This window comes from Microcaecilia unicolor, chromosome 8 (assembly GCF_901765095.1).
Source record: "Microcaecilia unicolor chromosome 8, aMicUni1.1, whole genome shotgun sequence".
Classification (NCBI taxonomy): domain Eukaryota; kingdom Metazoa; phylum Chordata; class Amphibia; order Gymnophiona; family Siphonopidae; genus Microcaecilia; species Microcaecilia unicolor.
In genome coordinates, this window is record NC_044038.1 from 130,552,487 (window position 1) to 130,572,246 (window position 19,760).

Below are 19,760 nucleotides of genomic sequence, written 5' to 3' on the forward strand. Positions count from 1 at the left end.
GATATGGGGGTAAAAGGAATAGTAGGGATAGATAAGGGTAAAAAGATAGGGGTAAAAAAACGGGTTAAGCGGGCTCCCAAACAGAACATATGGGGGGAAAACATGGGTAGAGGTACAATGGGCTGAAAGTAGCAGAATTAACAGACAAACTAGCCACAAGAGATCACAATGCCGGTCAGAGTAACAACCTGGAATGTCGGGGGGATTAACTCCCTGATCAAACGACCTAAAATCCTAACGGCCCTGAAGCGTCATAAAGCGGACATAGCGTGTCTGCAAGAAACACATTTGTCAGACCTAGAACATGCCAAATTGAAAAGGAGTTGGGTGGGCGAGGTGTTTTCCTTAGAGGCCAACGGGAAGAAAGGAGGGATTGCAATTTTATTTAGGAAAGGATTAACATATAAGGCCTCCCGGGAGGACTCTGGGGAAGACGGGAGATACTTAATTTTAAAAATCTGGCTATCCGGTATGGAACTCATACTGGTAACAGTCTACGGGCCGAACATACATGACCCCTCGTTCCTGAGGTCCCTGATAGCCAAATGTGCTAAATATAATAAAAAAAGATTGGTAGTGGTGGAAGATTTTAATTTAGTGTTTAACTCTCAAATGGACTGCTCAAACAGAGTCTCTTCTCATCATATAGGCACAAGGGCTAGGGAACTAGGGTCGTTTTCTAAAACACTTAATTTGGTGGACGCATGGAGAACATTGCACCCGACTGAAAGAGAATATACTCATAGGTCCAGAGCCCATGAAACATTAAGTAGGTTGGATTATATCTTGATAGACCGTTTAATACTACCACATTTAATAGGGGCAACCATTGGCCCGGAAGAAATATCAGACCATGCAGCCGTATGGATAGATTTAGAGCTGCAGGTAGATAACCAAGGTGGGAGAGGGTGAAGATTCCCGGCATACTTATATACTGATGAGAAATTTATCAAGTATTTCCACACGAAATGGGAAGACTACGCCCAGAACAATAGACTACACGCTCAGACGCAATCAGTCCTCTTCTGGGAAGCGTCCAAGGCGGTCTTGAGGGGTGAAATTTTGGCATATTGCAGCAAAAAGAATAAATGTAGAGCAGCTGGAATCTTGTTATTAAAATCCAGACTGAAAAAGGCCCAGAAGAGATATACCCAGAATTCAACCAAGATAAATCTAGACACAGTGAAGTCATTGCAAATTACCTTAAACACTAAACTACATGAAATTGAAAATAGATCGGCTCTATACTATAAATACAGACTCCATAGATTTGGGAACAAATCGGGACGCTTGTTGGCAGAGGTAATTAAAGGATGGGGGGGGGGGTTCTAGGAGAGTGGCCACAATTAGGAATAGTCAAGGTAGGTTAACCAGCAACCCTAAAGAAATTGCCCAAGTCTTCACTGAATATTTTCAGACCTTGTACACTAACCAAACACAATTATCAGAAACAGCTTTACGTGATTATCTGAGAAACGTTAGGCTACCACAGATTACCCAGCAACAGCGGGAATGTTTAAATCTGCCACTAACACTAGTAGAATTACAGAAAGCAATAAAAGAGTTGAAATTAAGATCAGTCCCAGGCCCAGATGGGCTATCAGGAGAATATTATAAATTAATATCACCACAGACACAACAAGCTCATCTGCTAACTTATTATGAAGACGTGATCGAGATGGGAGAGCTACCCGCGTACGCCAATGTAGCATATATAACGTTGATACCAAAAGCGGGCAAGTCACCAGAGAGACCAGGGTCCTACAGGCCCATCTCGCTGCTGAACGTAGAAGTCAAATTACTAGCAAAAATTATGGCAGAACGCTTGGCGCAATGCTTGCCTGACCTGGTGGGCCAAGACCAGGTAGGGTTTATTCGGAGAAGAAGAGCAGTACATAATGTTCGAAAGCTACTGGTAGCCCTGTCGGTATGCAAGACAAAAGAAATACCGGCTTGGATACTAAGTTTGGATGCCGAAAAGGCGTTTGACCATGTTAATTGGGAATACTTGGATCAAGTACTGACAAGCATGGGTATCACGGGAAGGTTTAGGGAGGTAATAAAATCACTATATAATAGCCCTAGAGCCAGTATAATTGTTAATGGGGGAATGAATTTCGGATTAGCAAAGGAACTAGACAGGGATGTCCACTCTCCCCACTCCTTTTTGTACTGGCATTAGAACCACTATTGAGAACTATCGTGTCTAACCAAGAAATACAGGGAGTTACAGTGGCGGGGCCGGCAAATAAAAGTGCTGGCCTACGCAGATGACCTATTATTGGTGTTAACGGACCCAGCACACTCTCTGGGCTGTTTACTGCAGGAAGTTCAGAGGTTTGGGGGAATCTCGGGGTTTAAGCTAAACATCACGAAATCCTGTGTTCTTCCGGTGGGTGCAGAAGGGGTGGAGAGGTGGACAGGTACGCAATCATTACAGTGGACGGAAGAACCTATAACTTATCTAGGGGTAAAGATACCGGCAGATCTCAGACAGTTGTATAAAATAATGTAGCTAAATTGCTAAAAGAGACAGGAGACAGACTGGGCATGTGGGGATCCCTGCCTATCTCACTATTAGGGCGGATAGCCTTATACAATATGTGTATAACCCCAAAGTGGTTGTATGTTTTTCAGACACTACCACTGTTTCTGAAGAGACAAGATGAACAGAAACTAAATCAGTTGATACAACATTTCCTGTGGCGGGGGAGAAAGCCACGCCTGCCAGTAACTACATTAACCATCCCGGTTGAATATGGCGGGCTAGGATTGTTAAGTGTGAGACATTTGACAGTGGCCAGTGGAATGCGACACATCGACTGGTTCAGGGGGACGACAGAATTTACTAACACAGATCTGGAGTTACAGCTGGACCCAAGGTGGCATTTCTCAAATTATCTACACGTAAGAGGGACAGTGACTCCAGAAATCTTGAAATATGCAATGGTAATGCCCACTGCGAAAGCAGTGTGGCGATGGATATGCAGGCTACATAAATTTTCCGCCAAAGTCACGCCCTTCCGATCTATATGTGGCAATATAGACTTTGAACCAGGACAAATATATGGGACATTTCAGAAGTGGAAGCGTCGAGGGGTGGTGTACCTCCTCCAAGTACTAACCACAGAAGGCAAGATTAAGAACTTCGCGGACCTGCAAAGGGAATATGGATTGCCTGACAAAGACAGATTTCACTACCAGCAGCTAAAACATTATTTGCATTCTTTACCGTGGGAAGATCTCACGGAGGATGTACAAATAGAAATATCAGATGCATTTTCCCTGGCAGCTCAACAGGAGGTACCGCTTACATTTCACCACAGGCATATCAGAGATACGGCCGCAGAACTGGATTACAAAAAACTAGCACAGCAATGGAGTGCAGATCTGATGCAGACAGTAACAGAGGCACAGATAAAAACACACATCCTGACCATGAGGCGCTCCACTACAGCCGCACTACACTGGGAACAGCAATACAGGCTGGTTGTGCGGACATATATTGCGCCCAGACAAGCTTTCCATATGGGTGTATCACCCTGGGGAACATGCCCCAGATGTGATTGTGCTGGACCAACCTTGGGTCACATGATATGGAAATGCTCAGCAGTGGTGAAATTTTGGAAAGGATTACTCGCTTATGTATCACAATTGTGGAAATCGCCTTGGATTTATGATGTGGCGATTCTCTTTGGTCATTTCAGACTGAATAAACCAACACGGAGCAGATATACAGAATTTGCCTCAAAGACGGTTATAATTGCTAAGCAAGTTATTCTGGCCGAATGGCTCTCGTCCAGGCCACCATTCAGACAACAGTGGAGAACACGAATGTTGATGAGGGTAGAACGGATGGGTGTAAAGAACTGGGAATCGATAGAAGGAAAGAAATTTGAAGCGTGTTGGAGTCCCCTTTTGAACACGCTCCCGCAAGCAGCCCGCAGTTATCTGATAAACTTCTAAATGGGGAGGTTACAGAAGAAGATGGAACAGGGAGCACGAACAGACAGAGTTGAGAGGAGGAAAGAGGGGAAGCTTGGGGAAGGGGGGTTTAGACTCTTTGATTAAGGATTAAGCAAGCCCAATAGATCAAGAAGAGGGGGAGGGAAGGGGTAACAAGGGAAAGGGGGGGAAAGGAAAGGGAGGGGGGGAAGAAAAAAAGAAAATAAATGATCAAGGTTCATACACATAGATGAAGTAGATCTTAAAGGTTGTGCACATATGAATAAAAGGAAACGCTAATTAAGGTTAAACTGGTTATATTGATGTTAATGGGTTGAATAAATTAAGTAGAATTGGTGACAGAGACGAGGCAAGAGTCATAGAGAGGTTCAGCATAAAATCTGGATTCAGACCTACGCTTACCTGAAAAAGTGAATGTAGCTGATGTAGGACACATGATCCTGTAGCAGAAGACAAAATAGACTAAGACAGAAAGAAAGGTTTCAGTATAAACAAGAGAGTCTAGAATTATGATCAGGATTGCTTTGACCTGTCACAGACCTTGTGTAATATGAATATATGTGTTCCAATGTTGAATATTGTATACTTGAGAGCATTTAATAAAAAAAGATTTAAACATAAACGTGTTTGCTGAGCAGTGGCGTACCAAGGGGGGGGGGGGGGGGCGGTGGGGGCAGTCCACCCCGGGTGCATGCCGCTGGGGGGTGCCGCGGCGCGCGCCTGCTGCGAGAGTTCGCTAACTTCTCTCATTCGCTGCAGCTCCCTCTGCCCCAGAACAGATTACTTCCTGTTCCGGGGCAGAGGGAGCTGCAGCGAACGAGCAAAGTTAGTAAACTCGCAGCAGGCGCCCCACCCCAGCAGCATGCACCCGAGGGGGGGGGGCTCTTTCGCCGGGGGGGGGGGGGGGGGATGCTGCACCCGGGGGCGGGGCGCCACCCCAGGTGTCCGCCCCCCTAGGAACGCCACTGTTGCTGAGGACCATGAAATAATTGAAAACTCTTTCCATATTTTATCTACTGGAACTGATGTAGGAATAGTCTCCAAAAAGTCCTGATATGAACTATTACTCTTAAAAAGATCTCTAATAGTGGTAAAAATAATTTGCCAATTGAGTAGCTGATGATTTATGAACAGCTGAAGTTGTACATATTACTGTATTTGTAAGATTAGAAAGAATCATAAAAAACTTTTTAATATCCATAATCTTACCACTAGCCAGTTTAGAATAGTAGAATTCTTTTACAGTTTTAGTAAAGTCTTGTATTCCTTATTTACAGATTTCCAATTCTCCTTTAAGGGATATTTTTGCCAACATCTGTTTAACAATTTGCATTTTTGTTTCAATTCAAGCAACTCAGAATCAAACCATTTATCAGAGGATCTTACTGTTTTTACCTTACTTTTTAGTGGTGCTAAGTCATCCAAAATTTCCCAACTGAACTTTAGCATCTCTTTAGCAATAGAGGTTCTGAAGACACATTACTCTTGTCAAAATGGGACCAAAATGCAATATGATCTATAGATGTGAGGACAGCTTTCTAGGAATGGGGAAGAGTTTCTGAATATTGAAAGGGAAGATCAAACTAGGGATGAAGGAGAGGAGGGACCATGGGGACCAGAAAGAGGATCAGAGATAAGGAGTAGGAGTTAAGAAGGAGAGAGAGGACCCTGGATTTGATAGAAAAGAAAGAAATAAGGATGAAGAAAAAGAGAAGGGGACAGGCTACTGGGAAGAGGGAGAACAACAAAGGATCCATGATGGGTAGAAGGGGGTGAGGACAGGAAAGAGCTGGAAGATGATCCTGGATTTGGGGGAGGCAGGGGGTAATGCAGGAAGGTAATGAAGGAAGGGGATAGGAGAAGACATAGGACAAGGAGAGAAAGGAAGAAAAATGAGCAAGAAAGCAGGAGGAAGAGGATAAAGTTTTCATGTATCTACTCTAAAGGAAAAAGGAGATAAACGAGACAAGTAAAATAAAAAAGCAGTTTATTTTTTTAAATTTGATATACCACTCTTTAAAGCTGGTGAAAACACATCAAGGCACTTGCAAAATAAAATATCAAAATTAGGAAAAAAATTACATCTAGTTAAATGGAGAGGACATTTACAACAGCGCACCCTATGCCTCTAGGTCAATCCCCAGGCCCCTCGTTTCTCCAAATGACAATTTCAATAAGTGGGTTTTTAATGCTGATTTAAAAACTGGACAACAGGAAAAAAAGACAAATAAACAGAGACAAAACCAAAGAATGAGAAGATAAGACACAACAAGTCAGAAAATCAAGGTAGAGTCATAAAAATGTGGAAATTATTTTATTAATAGTTCATCAGTGTAAAATATACTGGGACCTAAATCAAAATGGACATGAATCCGATACAAAATTTACATGTTAACAGCTTGATTTTGTTTGATTTCAATTTGTGCATGTATCATTTATTCTATTGTATGTAGAGCATTGTACCAGTGCCAAGGCTTCTGTATTGCGTTGAAATTACTTTGTAACAACAAACTTTTAAGAATTACATAAATTTTTAGAGTAATTATTGAATTTCCCATAGAGACAGTCCACTAACCATCATATCCCTCCTGTCCCTCCCATCCACCCCATCCACTCAAATGAACTGCTTATTCACTACTGGCAGTATGAGACACAAAACTAGTGTGCTAAATTTACCTACCAGAAACCTGTTTCCTCACTCTAACCCAGTGGTTCTCAACCAGTGTGTCAGGACTAGAGAGTTGCACGGGGACAGAAATCTGACCCATCCCCGCCTGTCCCTGCTGGAATCTTACCTGTCCCCACCCATCCCCACTGGAATCTTACCCATCCCCGCAAAAATTTAATCTATCCCAACCCGTCCCCGCAAGAATTTAACCCATCCCCACCCATCCCCGTAAGAATTTAATGGTACATTAAAAAAAATTCCAGTCAGCTCCCTGAGTCTCTCTCTGGATTTGAGCCACAGCACTGTAGGCAAGGAAGGAATGGAAGTTGAAACTTTGAACTAGAGAGTTGCACGGGGACAGAAATCCAACCTGTCCCCACTGGAATCCAAACCGTCCCCATTCGTCACCGTATGGAATCCAAACCATCCCCGCCGTCCCCGTGAGGAATCTAACCCATCCCCGCAAGAATTTAACCTGTCCTCACCCAGTCCCGCAAGAATTTAGTGGTACATAAAAAAAATTGCTGTCAGCTCTCTCAGTCTCTCTCTGGGTTTGAGCTGCAGCACTACAGGCAAGGAAGGAACGGAAGTTGGAACACTCTGGTTCGCACATGTAAGACTTCTCTGATTCACTGGCACTGTGTGCTAAGAGATCGCCACATGCACGCGGCAGTAGGTCAGGTGACATCTGATGCTCATGCCTATGTCGGAGCTGAGGTCTGCGCATCAGCCCAGGAGCAGAGAGGATTAATAGTAACACAGTAAATGACAGCAGATAAAAACCAGATCGGTCCATCCAGTCTGTCCAATCATTACCAATTCATGATTAAATCAACAATGAATGTGATATTACATACTTGATTATGGTCTTACTATTGTGTTTCTGGGACATAGACCATAGAAGTCCGCCTGGCCCTATCCTTATGCTCCAACTGCTGGAGTTGCCCTTGAAGCCCACTCCAGCCTATTCATCTTCTCATTTGTGGGACACAGACCGTAAAAGCCTGTTCAGCACTGTCCTCATGTTCCAGCCACTAAAGTTGCTGTCTAAGCCCTTTCCAGCCCATCCTAAACCAGATTGCCATGTATGAGATACAGACCATACAAGTCTGCCCAGTATCAGCCCTAGTTCATCACAGCCAGAGTCGCCATCTAAGCATCACTTGACACATCCACGCACATGCAGTCATTTAAGGTTAGGTTTTCTATAACTTCCATTTTCTAACTAGAGATCCTCTGTGTTCGTCCCACACCTTTTTGAATTGCATCATCATTTCTCTCTCTACCACCTCCTTAATGGAAGACTTTCCACATTTATGCTGTCAAAGCAAGGAAGAAGAGGAGAGAAAGAGGGAGACAGCACTCAAAGAACTTGGTACTCGGTAGATGAGAGGCTGGTGCAGCTTACACTTCCACGGGAATCCCGCAGAACTGCTTCCGTCCCCACGGGAATCCCGCAGAACTGCTTCCGTCCTCGCGGGAATTCCGCAGAACTGCTTCCGCCCCCACGGGAATCCCGCAGAACTGCTTCCATCCTCGCAGGAATACCGCAAACCCCGTTCCTATGCAACTCTCTAGTCGGGACACACGGTTGTATCACCAACAGTGGGAGGTGTGTCACCAAAAATCTGACAGACAGTATGCCTTTGCTTTTCTTAACTATGTGTGCTGCAGATTGGGGAGAATTGAGAACCAGGAAGTCAGGTACTTGAAATCTCCATAACTAGTCCCCTTCTGTCAACAGCCCCAGATGAAAATGTTGCAGCTCATCCCCCTCTTCTATCCTGGAAGTCACCACCATTGCCATCTGCATTTCCCTTACATTACTGTTAGCAACAATCAAATGATATATAGGGGTTTTTTTTTCCTTTGTTCAGCTGCAATTGTAGTGTTTAGTGTGTCATGCATGTGAATATTGTCTGTTAGGGGTGTCACAACAGAAGAAAGGTTGAGAACCACTGCTGTAACCCCACTGCATATGTAAACAGTGTTCAGACCTTCATGAAGTTATTGCAGGATAAAAGTGTAGTTCATGAAGTGCTCCACTAGAATCCACTCTGAGGGGGGGGGGCACAGTAATCATTCATACACAGCAGCAAAACAAAGTAGCACCAGCTTTGATCCAGTTACTGTGCTGGTGGCATGATCACCTAAGCCTGCAACGGATAAGGAGCTTTCCATCACTACTATCAAACACAAATCAATAGCAGTGTCATCTTACAGAGCTTTCTTGGAGAAACTACATTATCAAGTTCTGGCCGTTCAGAGATACAAGCTTAGCTGCAACACTAATAAGGAATGTGATGAATCCTGCCCTGAAGGCACTTCCACTTTCAGAGTCAGAGCTGATGAAAAAAAATGCCTGTATGCCACAAGTTCAATTGCTTAGGAAGAGTGAAATCTTTCCTGTGAATATATACTACAGCCGGGAGTAAACATCAAATATTTACAGAGTTAAATCTCATCGCCCTGTCAGTATCAGTAGAAAAACTGATCACTGGATATACTTTACTGGAAGTGACCCATTATCGGTTACAATCTCCCATATAAAATTGTATGTGGTGTTATTTAAATGAAATACTGCTGTGGACAGTGTATGTCCTACCTGGCCTGACAGTTTGCCATTCTCGTGTTGGGTAAAACACTTCCTGATCTTCGGAGTCCAGCTCATCTTCTACTGTCACTTCTTCAATCTCAGCTTCATGTATTTCATTTTCCTTTACTTCCATGAGTGCAAACTCCTTTGGAAGGAAAATATAAACATGGTTTTATTCATCAGCATACAAGAGTTTTACATTCTGCAAAACTGAAATTCTATGTACTTATAAGATCTTAATCCAGTCCTGTTATTTCAACTTATATCCCTGTGCAGTAAGCAAGGCAACCAACCAACAACAGACTGCATAGACAGAGGCCTACTAGGGAATTAGTGAGCATCTAGGCGTAATTCACATCTTTTCTTTTTTGCATTATTTTTGTGTTTGTTTGGGGGTTTTTTACGTATTATCAGCCTGTGTACACAGATGATGATGATGAAGAAGGATGCTTGGGTGAATACGAGAGGAATGGCCAGCAGGATAAAGGAGGTGATAATGCCTCTGTATAAATCTCTGGTGAGACCTCATTTACAATTCAGAGACCACACACAACACTTTGAAAAAGATATAAACAGGATGGAGTTGGTCCAAAGGGCGGCTAGTAAATTGGTCATGGCTATGGATAAAGATCTTAATATGTATATTTTGAAAGAAAGGAGGGAGAGGGGAGATATGATAGCAATGCTTAAATACCTATGTGGCATAAATGCACAGGATGCGAGTCTCTTTCAACTGAAAGAAAACTCTAGAATGAAAAGGTATAAGATGAAGGTGAAAGGGGACAGATTCAGGAGTAATCTAGGGAAATACTTCTTTACATAGTGTGGTAGATGTGTTAAACAGCCTCCCAGTGGAAGTGGGAGACGAACATTGTATCAGTTCAAGAAAGCTTGGGGCACGCACATAGGTCAAAAACTTAAATGACCTTGTAACTGGAGTGAGCTTTGATGGCAGCATCAGAGGCTGGGAAGACTAATGCCAGGCAGACTTCTACAGTCTGGGTTCCATAAACAGCAAAAACAGATCAGGCTCAAGGCAGGAGTGGGATTCGACAACAACTCCAGTAGTTGGGAAGCAGACTTCTACAGTCTGTGCCCCAAAAGTGGCAGGGAGAGACAGAGATTAAGTATATCAATGTTTAATCATGAAGAAGGGAAAATAAATTATTGAGTAAGACATAATTTCACCTTCCTTATCATCTGGCTGTACTGATCTGCACAAGTGAGATGTACCGAAGCAGATATACGAGGGAAGACAAAGCCCCCTGAACAACAACAGTATTTCAGAAAGGAATGAAGCAATGACCACATCGATGTTTTACAAATCTCCTTCAGAGCCCTGCCCAGGCCCAAGTGGAGTAGGCCCAGATGATTCTTGCAAATATAGGCGGTCTCAACAGCTGTCTTGATACACCTCTCAATCAAAGCCTTGGAGGCTGTTTGACCCCTTCCTAAGGCCATGGAAAAAAACAAAGACGTGATCAGAAAGACGAAAGTCAACCGTCTTTCAGGTACAGCAGCAATGTCCACTGAACATCCAGCTTGTGTGGTCTCCACTAAACGGAAGGCAAAACAGACCTCCTGGCCCACATGGAATGGAGACACCACCTTAGGAAGAAAGGACGAATTGTACAAAGGAAGAAAGAATCTTCCTCAAAGGAGAAATACAAATCTTGACAAGACAGAGTCTGTACCTCAGCTACTCTCTGGGCTGAGGTGATAGCCACCAGAAAAACTATCTTGAGTGTGAAGTCCTTGATGGAAGCCGAACTGAGCAGTTCAAACAGAGCTTCAGCAAACATTTGGAGGACCAAATTCAGGTCCCACAAAAGAACAGATGGACGTAATGGAGGGTGCATATGTGGAACAAATTTCAGGAACCGGACCACCTCCCCATTCAAAGCCAGAGAGATGCCCTTTACCTTGCTCCAAAAACTGGAGAGCCCAATACCAGGCCATGATCCAGACCCTGCTGCAAACCTCCACAAAATATCAGGAATCAAAACCTTCTGGGGGGGGGGGGGGGTCATTAAAGTAAGGAAGCTGAAGAGCTGACAGGAAGAACAGCAGATTCAACTAAGCATATTAGGCGTTGTATAAGGGCAGTAGAATCCATCAGATGGGAGAAAAGAGAGCAGGAGATAGAAGGAAGATGCCAGGGGTAATGCAAGCTAATTTTCAAAGGGTGTAGTTAAGAATCATAAAACTATAAGTGTTGTAGGGGCCCTTTTATTAAACCGTGGCAATCCCAAGAGATTAGTAGTGGCTTTCCAAAGTTTACCTAGCTAATAATGGTATATTGACCTTCGGGTACTAGTCTAAAGCCTTTCTAAACCAAACTATATTAACTGCTTTCATCACATCTTCTGGCAACAAATTCCAAAGTTTAATTGTGTATTGAGTGAAAAAATACTTTTTCATTGATAAGTGTGTATTATTGAATCCCCTGCTTTGAATGCAACCACACACTGTTGTTCTTAATTGCGTGCGTTTCATTGTAATCCGCTGTGAATGATGGAATAAAAAATGTTTAAATAAATAATTACGTAGGATGTCACTACACGGACCAAAACCTCTCTTTCATAAAGTCACAGATTTTAACTAAAGTCACCAAAATTCACTAACGGTTCCTTTTATTAACCTGCAGTCAAAGTGGCCTTGTACGCCCTTAGGCAGGACTTTCCCAGGCGCTAATTTTCTATTTATTCTATTAATGGCCATGTGCTAATGTTGCCATTAGCATGTGGGCATTAAAAACAATTATCGTGAGCACTTACTACCACTCATTTTGTAGAAAATATGGGCTCACACGGTAATCCTGTGCAAATCAGCTAGAGAGGACTAATATAGATACGCTGATTAGCACATGCATGCCAACTCTCTGGCCCATCCCCCACCATACACAAACAGCCCCCGGACAAAAATAAAAGCTATATTTAGCATGTAGGTAGCGGTACACGCTTGGAATTTACCCAGAACACCCAAGCGCATTCCAACCATAAGCCCTTTTAAGCTGCAGGAAGCACTTGCTAGCACTTACCGCAGCTTAATAAAAGGATCCCTTATTCATGAGCAAATACCAAAAAAAACACCATAATTATTACAACAAAACCCTGTCCTCATCAGTGGCAAAAATCAAGTCAACTACTCAAGGAAACTTACCGGGATTTGTTCACTCAAGCAGGAACGGAAGAGAGAGACTGAAAGGAGCAAGATTAGGCTCCATTTTACAGACCCACATTCCAGGTATGCACAGGGATTCATTATAGCCAGCCTGAAACAAAAAAAAACCCAAATCATACACCATCTCTTAGAAGACATTCACAGCTGTCAACAAGCACCCCTTGTCCATAGCAGAGATTATTGAAAGGTATACGAATCCTTTTCTTGGTAACTGCTTGTAAAGGAAGTGAATTTTAAAGATTGTTTTTTCATCTCTGTCTTGACCAACCAGTGCACTCGGGGTCTGTATTGTTGATTAGAAGTAAGTTCCTGTTTTAAAAATGATTGTTTAACTGTTGATTGTGTAAAAATAAGATGGAATGCAGAAGACACAGCTCTAACTAATTTGGTGCGCAAAGGAGAGGTGGTTCTTGTTTCCAGGGCCAGCCTGGCCACCTGGAGTTGGAAAACATGTGTCCACGTTCCCACTGTATGGCTTTGTTTACCTAAACAGAGAAGCATTCTGTAATTTTCCTTAGAAGCATTCTGTAACTTTCCCTAGCTTCTGAACATGAGCTCAGAGCCTAATAAAAAGGGAGGGCTTGTCACAGCAGAGTGGGAGGTCATCTATGAGTAACGTACGTACTGCGCAGAGGATCTGTTCCTGGTCTAAAAAGCTCCTGGCTTTCGCTGTAACGCACCCCCCCCCCCCCCCCCCAGCTGATAAGAGCCTGGATGGTGTAAGGACCAGTGATGATTGTATGTATAGTGTATGTATTGCTTCTTTTCCTGGTCTAAGAACTCTTGGCATTGCTTAGATGTAGAGACCAGTGATGTAATGATTGTTTAGCTAATCATTGTGTGTATACAGCTAATCTTTGTATATGTGCTAACCATTGTATATATCATTGTAGATTTAGCTCCTCTAATAAAGGTTTCATTTACTCAATACGAATCCAAAAGAATCCACAGTAATTACTGAGTAGTCTGTATCAGTGAGACAGGCTGTAAATTCATAGCAGTTCACTGCTCTGTTCCTACCTTCTTCATCAGAAGAACTGCCACTATTGTATTCAAATAGTTCAGCTGGCTGGTAGAACACACAATTATTAAAGTAATAATCCTTGAAAATTTTATTTACAGAATTTTGTTAATGTGAAAATAGAGTTTGAAATGGATCATTTTATTTTGTTCACACCAGTGTTTAATGCTTATGAACGCCTACTTCCATATGATCTTCATTAGAACCACATGGAGCCATCACACCATATAAATGCTTTATAAACGTATTCACATCCTTGTACTGTTTCATAATCTGATGTTTATAAAAATGCTCATACAATGTAATAAAGTAGGAATTTGTGTCACTTGACCTACAAAACATACTCTGTGCTTTTCAAAATGAAAAGCTGATAGAAATATCAAGAAACCAAAAAGTCATTATTGCATAAATCTTCACAACCATAGTAAATCCAAATTTGTTCCATTTTCAAAAATTGTCTTAACAAGGCCCATAATAAATTAAATAAAAGTCTACCTGTGCCCATTCCCTCTAGCTGAGCTTCTCCCTCCAATGGCGAATGAAAAATTCACCCCCAAACAAGAACGAATAACCTATACCACGAGAGGCAAAATAGATCCGTTAATATTTTGGCAACATTCTATGATAATGAATGGTCTATAAAGACATATACAAACCAATTCCTTCAAGAATGGGACAATAGATGCAGAACATATTAGACAACATAGCACCACTTCAAACCAGAACCTCACACAGAAGAACTCAATACCATGGTTCAACGAAGAACTAAAAAAGCTAAAAACACAAGTTAGAAGATTAGAACGAGCATGGAACAAAAGAAAGACGACTCCACACTCATCGCCTGGAAACAACTACAAAGAAAATATAAATGCAACATAAGACAAACATAAAATTGGACCAGACTACAAGGACACACACAAACTCTACCAACTCGTGAACAAACTACTGGATACCACACCAGTGACTTCTAACAGTACAGACAAACCAGCAGCAGGCAACCTTGCGACATACTTCAAAGAGAAAAATCACAAAACTACGTCGCTTGATGCCTGTCAACACCATCGACTACACAAAACTCCTTGATTGCCTAGACCCAACACTGGTGAATACCCAGCGGACAGAACCGGACCGACCTTCGAGACGCTATCGGAAGACGACATCTCCAAAAAGCTAAACAGGTTCGCTAAATCTCACTGCAAATTAGATATATGCCCTAACAACCCATAACAGACATCACGGAGCATCTGAAACTATATGTTACAAAACGGACTCTTCCCAAAGGACAAAGGAAGTATATTACTCACCCCCATATCCAAAGATGCAAAGAAAAGCACAAACGACTTAACCAACTACCGCCCAGTAGCATCTATTCCTCTGATAACCAAATTAACGGAAGGAATGGTGACCAATCAACTCACCAAATACTTAAATAAATTCTCCATACTGCACGACTCCCAATCAGGATTCCGGGCCAACCACAGTACCGAAACAGTACTAATCACTCTCCTGACCAAATTTAAACAAGTGATCGCAACTAGATACAACATACTTCTTCTATAATTCGACATGTCCAGTGCCTTTGACATGGTTGATCATGGAATATTACTACACATCCTTGAATACTTTGGAATTGGAGGCACGTCCTCAAATGGTCCAAAGGCTTCCTAACCACACGATCTTACCAAGTGACCTCCAACTCGACCACCTGAGATACATGGACACCTGAATGTGGAGTTTCCTCAAGGATCCTCCCTCTCAGCCGACTCTCTTCAACCTAATGATGACACCCTTGGCCAAATTATTATCCGATCAAAACCTCATCCATACATATACACAGATGATGTAACGATTTACATCCCATTCAAACATGATTTAATGGAAATCACCAACGACACTGTAAGCCACATTGAGCCTGCAAAAAGGTGGGAAAATGTGGGATACAAATGCAATAAATAATAGACATCAACCAAAGTTTCATATCATGCAGTCATGGGCGGATGCTTTTCAAGTGAAACTTAACGCAGAAAAAACACAATGCCTTATACTCACCTCACAATATAACACGAGCAAATTCACCACCATAAACACACCAAAATTATCCCTTCCCGTCTCGGACACGTTGAAAATTCTTGGAGTTATCATTGACCGGCATCTAACACTTGAAAGTCATGCGAAAAATACAACCAAGAAGATGTTTCACTCAATGTGGAAACTAAAAAGAATAAGACCTTTCTTCCCAAGGACCATCTTTAGAAACCTGGTAGAGTCAATAGTGCTTAGTCACCTAGATTATTGCAAGGCACTCTACGCTGGCTGTAAAGAGCATATCATCAAAAAACTCCAAACCGCCCAGAACACCGCAGCTAGACTAATATTCAGAAAAACAATATATGAAAGTGCTAAACCTCTAAGGGTAAAATTACATTGGCTTCCACTCAAAGAACGCATCAAGTTCAAGGTATGCTCTCTAGTTCATAAAATCATTCACGGAGATGCCCCAGCCTATATGTCAGATCTGGTAGACCTGCCACCCAGGAACGCTAAAAGTTCATCCCGCACATTCCTCAATCTCATTTCCCCAGTTGTAAAGGCCTAAAATACAAACTAACGCATGCATCAAACTTCTCCTATCTGAGCACACAGCTATGGTTGCATTGCCCGCGCAACCTATAAACTATTTATGAACTAACTTTCATAAATCTCTGAAGACCCACCTCTTCAACAAGGCATACCAATAAGGTCAACAACTATGAATTTAATACATCTTTACCTTAACCATTATCAACACTGCTTCTGCTTATATCTGCTTGTTTAAATTTCGACTACATCATTCTTTATGTAACACTAATTTTTTCTCCCAATCTATTATCTATTAATAACGACACATTGTAAGCCACATTGAGCCTGCAAAGAGGTGGGAAAATGTGGGATACAAATGCAATAAATAAATAAATAAATAAATAAATAAATTCAAATACTCCTGGATAAACAGTGGAGCTGTTTCCATTTTCTGCACATGAATTTGAAGCAAAGTCTAAACATGCTGAATATGTAATTGCTAAAAGAACTCCAATACAAAGTTATTCAAAGGTGTACATTAGAGGAAGGCTATAAGAAAATTTCAGTGTGTTTGAATATCCCTTGAGACACTTCAGGTCCATCACTATGAAGTGGAAAAAGTCTGGCAATGCCAAGATACTGCCTCCAAAGTCAGTAACTGTCAGTTAAGGAAACTGATGAGGAAGGTCTTTGTGAGCCTAAGAAATATTCAAAGTAGTACAGAGGTCTCTTGTTGAGATAGGAGAAAATCAACGATTTCAAGAATGCACTACAAACAAGGTCTGTATAGGAGGGTGGCAAGAAGGATGTCATATAAGAACGACTTTACGGTACTATGTAAGCCACATTGACCCTGCAAATAGGTGGGACAATGTGGGGTACAAATGTAATAATAATAATGCAACAAACTGCATTTGCAAAGAAACACTTTGAGGACACTACACAAATACAGGAGAAGATTTGATGGCTTAATGAGATCAAAATGAGCCTTTTTGGTTTCAATACTAAGCAAGAGAGCTTAAAAATAGGGTTCCACATTTAATGCATTATTAACGTGTCAACATTTTAACTTATGTTAATGAATTTAACATAATTAACGCATTAGGCTCCTTGCCTCATGACCTGGCATCTCTCTCACTCTCTCCCTTTCCTCTCCCTCTTGTGGTCTGATCTCTCACTCTTGCTCCTTCCGGCATCTCTTCCTCTCCTGCCACCCTCCCCCACACCAGCATCTTTCATTCTACCTCTCCCTCCCCCTGGTGGTCCTCCAAAAGTGATGCATGTGGGAAAGAGGAACCCAAACTATAACTACGTTATGCAAGGTTATGCGTTGGGAGTCACGGACCGAGAAAGGGATCTAGGTGTCGTCGTTGATGACACGTTGAAAACTTCTGCTCAATGTGCTGCTGCGGCTAGGAAAGCAAATAGAATGTTAGGTATCATTAGGAAAGGGATTGAAAACAAAAATAAGGATATTATTCTGCCATTGTATGACTGCACCTCGAGTATTGTGTTCAATTCTGGTCACCGCACCTCAAAAAAGACACAGTGGAATTAGAAAAGGTGCAGAGAAGGGCGACAAAGATGATACAGAGGATGGGACGACTTCCCTATCAGGATAGGCTGAAGAGGCTGGGGCTCTTCAGCTTGGAGAAAAGGCGGCTGAGGGGAGATATGATAGAGGTCTATAAGATAATGAGTAGAATGGAACGGGTCGATGTGGAGCGTCTGTTTACGCTTTCCAAAAATACTAGGACAAGGGGGCATGGTTGATGAAGCTGCAGTGTGGTAAATTTAAACGAATCGGAGGAAAGTTTCCTTCACTCAACGTAACTCTGGAATTCGCTGCCGGAAAAGGTGGTTAAGGCAGTTAACTTAGTGGACTTCAAAAAACGGTTGGACAGCTTCCAGGAGGAAAATGCCATAGAATGTTATTGAATGGACGAGGGAATAATACAGTATTTCTAGGGTGGGCAGGACAATTGCTTGTTCTTTTGGCCACTGTCGGTGACAGGGTGCTGGGCTTGATGGACCCTTGGTCTGTCCCAGCATGGCGATGCTTATGTATTTAAGTTACAGCAGGAGTATCATCTGGTCAAATGATTTTGCTTTATGGAGCAATTTAACAGGGACAATCTGAATTAATTGCAGCCGCTTGATCTCCCTTTGGATGACCCCCTTTCAAAAGTGTATTATAGTAAACTATGCGCGTGATAACAAAAGCATAGATAAAGGTACGTGGAGCATTGTGAGACTCCAAATGAGGATTTGGAGTGAGCCCGTGAAACAGTCTGGGTCATCTTCCAGCACCATTTTCTTTAACCCTGAAATCAGAGGAATTGCTAACAGGCTAGGTGCCTGGGAAGCTATCCCTGCTTGGGCCTGAGAGCTCTGTTCAAGTTCTAAAAGCTTCTGCAACACTGCTGTTGCTTCTGCTCGAAGTGCGCCTGTATCAACTGTAGCTGGCCCTCCACCAAGGCCAAGAAAAGAACACGGCGAAGGTGACAAGATGGATGACGCCATACAAACTTCTACTGGGCTCAGTCCAGTAGAAGTTTATTTGGCGTCATCCATCTTGTCACCTTCGCCGTGTTCTTTTCTTGGTTTTCCCATTGCGGAGGTCCGCTTTCTTCTGTGTTTGACATCCTCCACCAAGGCCTGCAGTAGCCTCTTCATGTTTTGGCTGTTAGCAACCCAGATTGTGCAGTGTACCAGTATACAAAACAAAAGCTTGCCTGCCCGTCACTGACTACACGCCCCCCCTAACTAGGCCAGACCTAACCCCTTTTGCCCACCCAGCGTTATCTCGCTGACAAACCCAGAGCCCTGGAGTTCATGGATCCTGCTTCCTTAGGCAGGACAAGCTCCTGTGATACCCCAAGCGAGGGTTGGAAGTGAACCCGTGAAATAATGCAGCTGGACAAATGGGATGAACACAAAATAACTATTTATTTACAGAACTCCCCTGGCCTGTTCCTTCACAGGGCCCAAGACACAGTGTGGGTGAACCTGTACGGTTCAGAAAAGAGATATCAAGCAGGCCTCTAGCAGCAGGACTAACACAGTTTGTGACTGCTGGGGTTGCCACATCCCAAACACAGCCTTTTAGTTTTTGTCTTTTCTCAGTGGTACAGGTCCGGCTTCTGCCAGACATCAAAGCAAACATGCAATATTTAGTTCGGTATTAGCAATGGCTTACCTCGGCCAGGTCACAACAGCTATATGTGTTCAGCAAGGGCATAGGATTCAGCTTCAATTCCTTCCTCCCTGGGCCTCCTTAACTTCTACCTGGCCCTGTCTTTTATACTTCCCATAGTGACTCTGGCTTACTTCCTCATGGGGCGGGATCTGTACTTTTAAGGTGGCCCAGGCTAATTAAAGAGGGACTTTTCTTAAGAGTGAAGGGCAGTGTCCTATAAACCCTGTTACAAGCATCTTGATGACTGACCTAAGGCACTGCAAATGAAATAAGTAAGTCTTGACCATAGATGCCATATACAGTTTAAAAGATAGATTTAAGTCCAATATGACTACCGGTGCTTTAATGGAAATCACTAGGCACCACAATATCCCTGCCTATAGTGAGAGACAGCAGAGTCCAGGATTGTTGAGCCCTACTAAATATTTGAAAGCAAGTTTTCTGGACATTAAGCTGTAGCTTATTCACCCTCAGCCAAGTATCCAATTGTTGCCAATGAGGGGGCACCCATGGAATCCAAAGGCGCCAGAATCTGTATGTCATCCATGTAAATGAATGGTATCAGTCC

At 42.6% G+C, this 19,760-nt stretch overlaps 1 protein-coding gene across 1 annotated transcript in view; it reads right to left on the reverse strand.

The window, feature by feature from the left end:
- SIL1 (SIL1 nucleotide exchange factor) overlaps nucleotides 1-19,760 on the reverse strand; it is a 696,897-nt gene that overhangs the window by 633,487 nt on the left and 43,650 nt on the right. The window contains exons 2-3 of the mRNA XM_030212991.1: nucleotides 12,393-12,504; nucleotides 9,240-9,375 (exon numbers count right to left, since the gene is read on the reverse strand). Of these exons, the coding sequence (XP_030068851.1) occupies nucleotides 9,240-9,375; nucleotides 12,393-12,494 (238 nt within the window). The 5' untranslated portion in view covers nucleotides 12,495-12,504. The remainder of the gene's footprint in view (nucleotides 1-9,239; nucleotides 9,376-12,392; nucleotides 12,505-19,760) is intronic.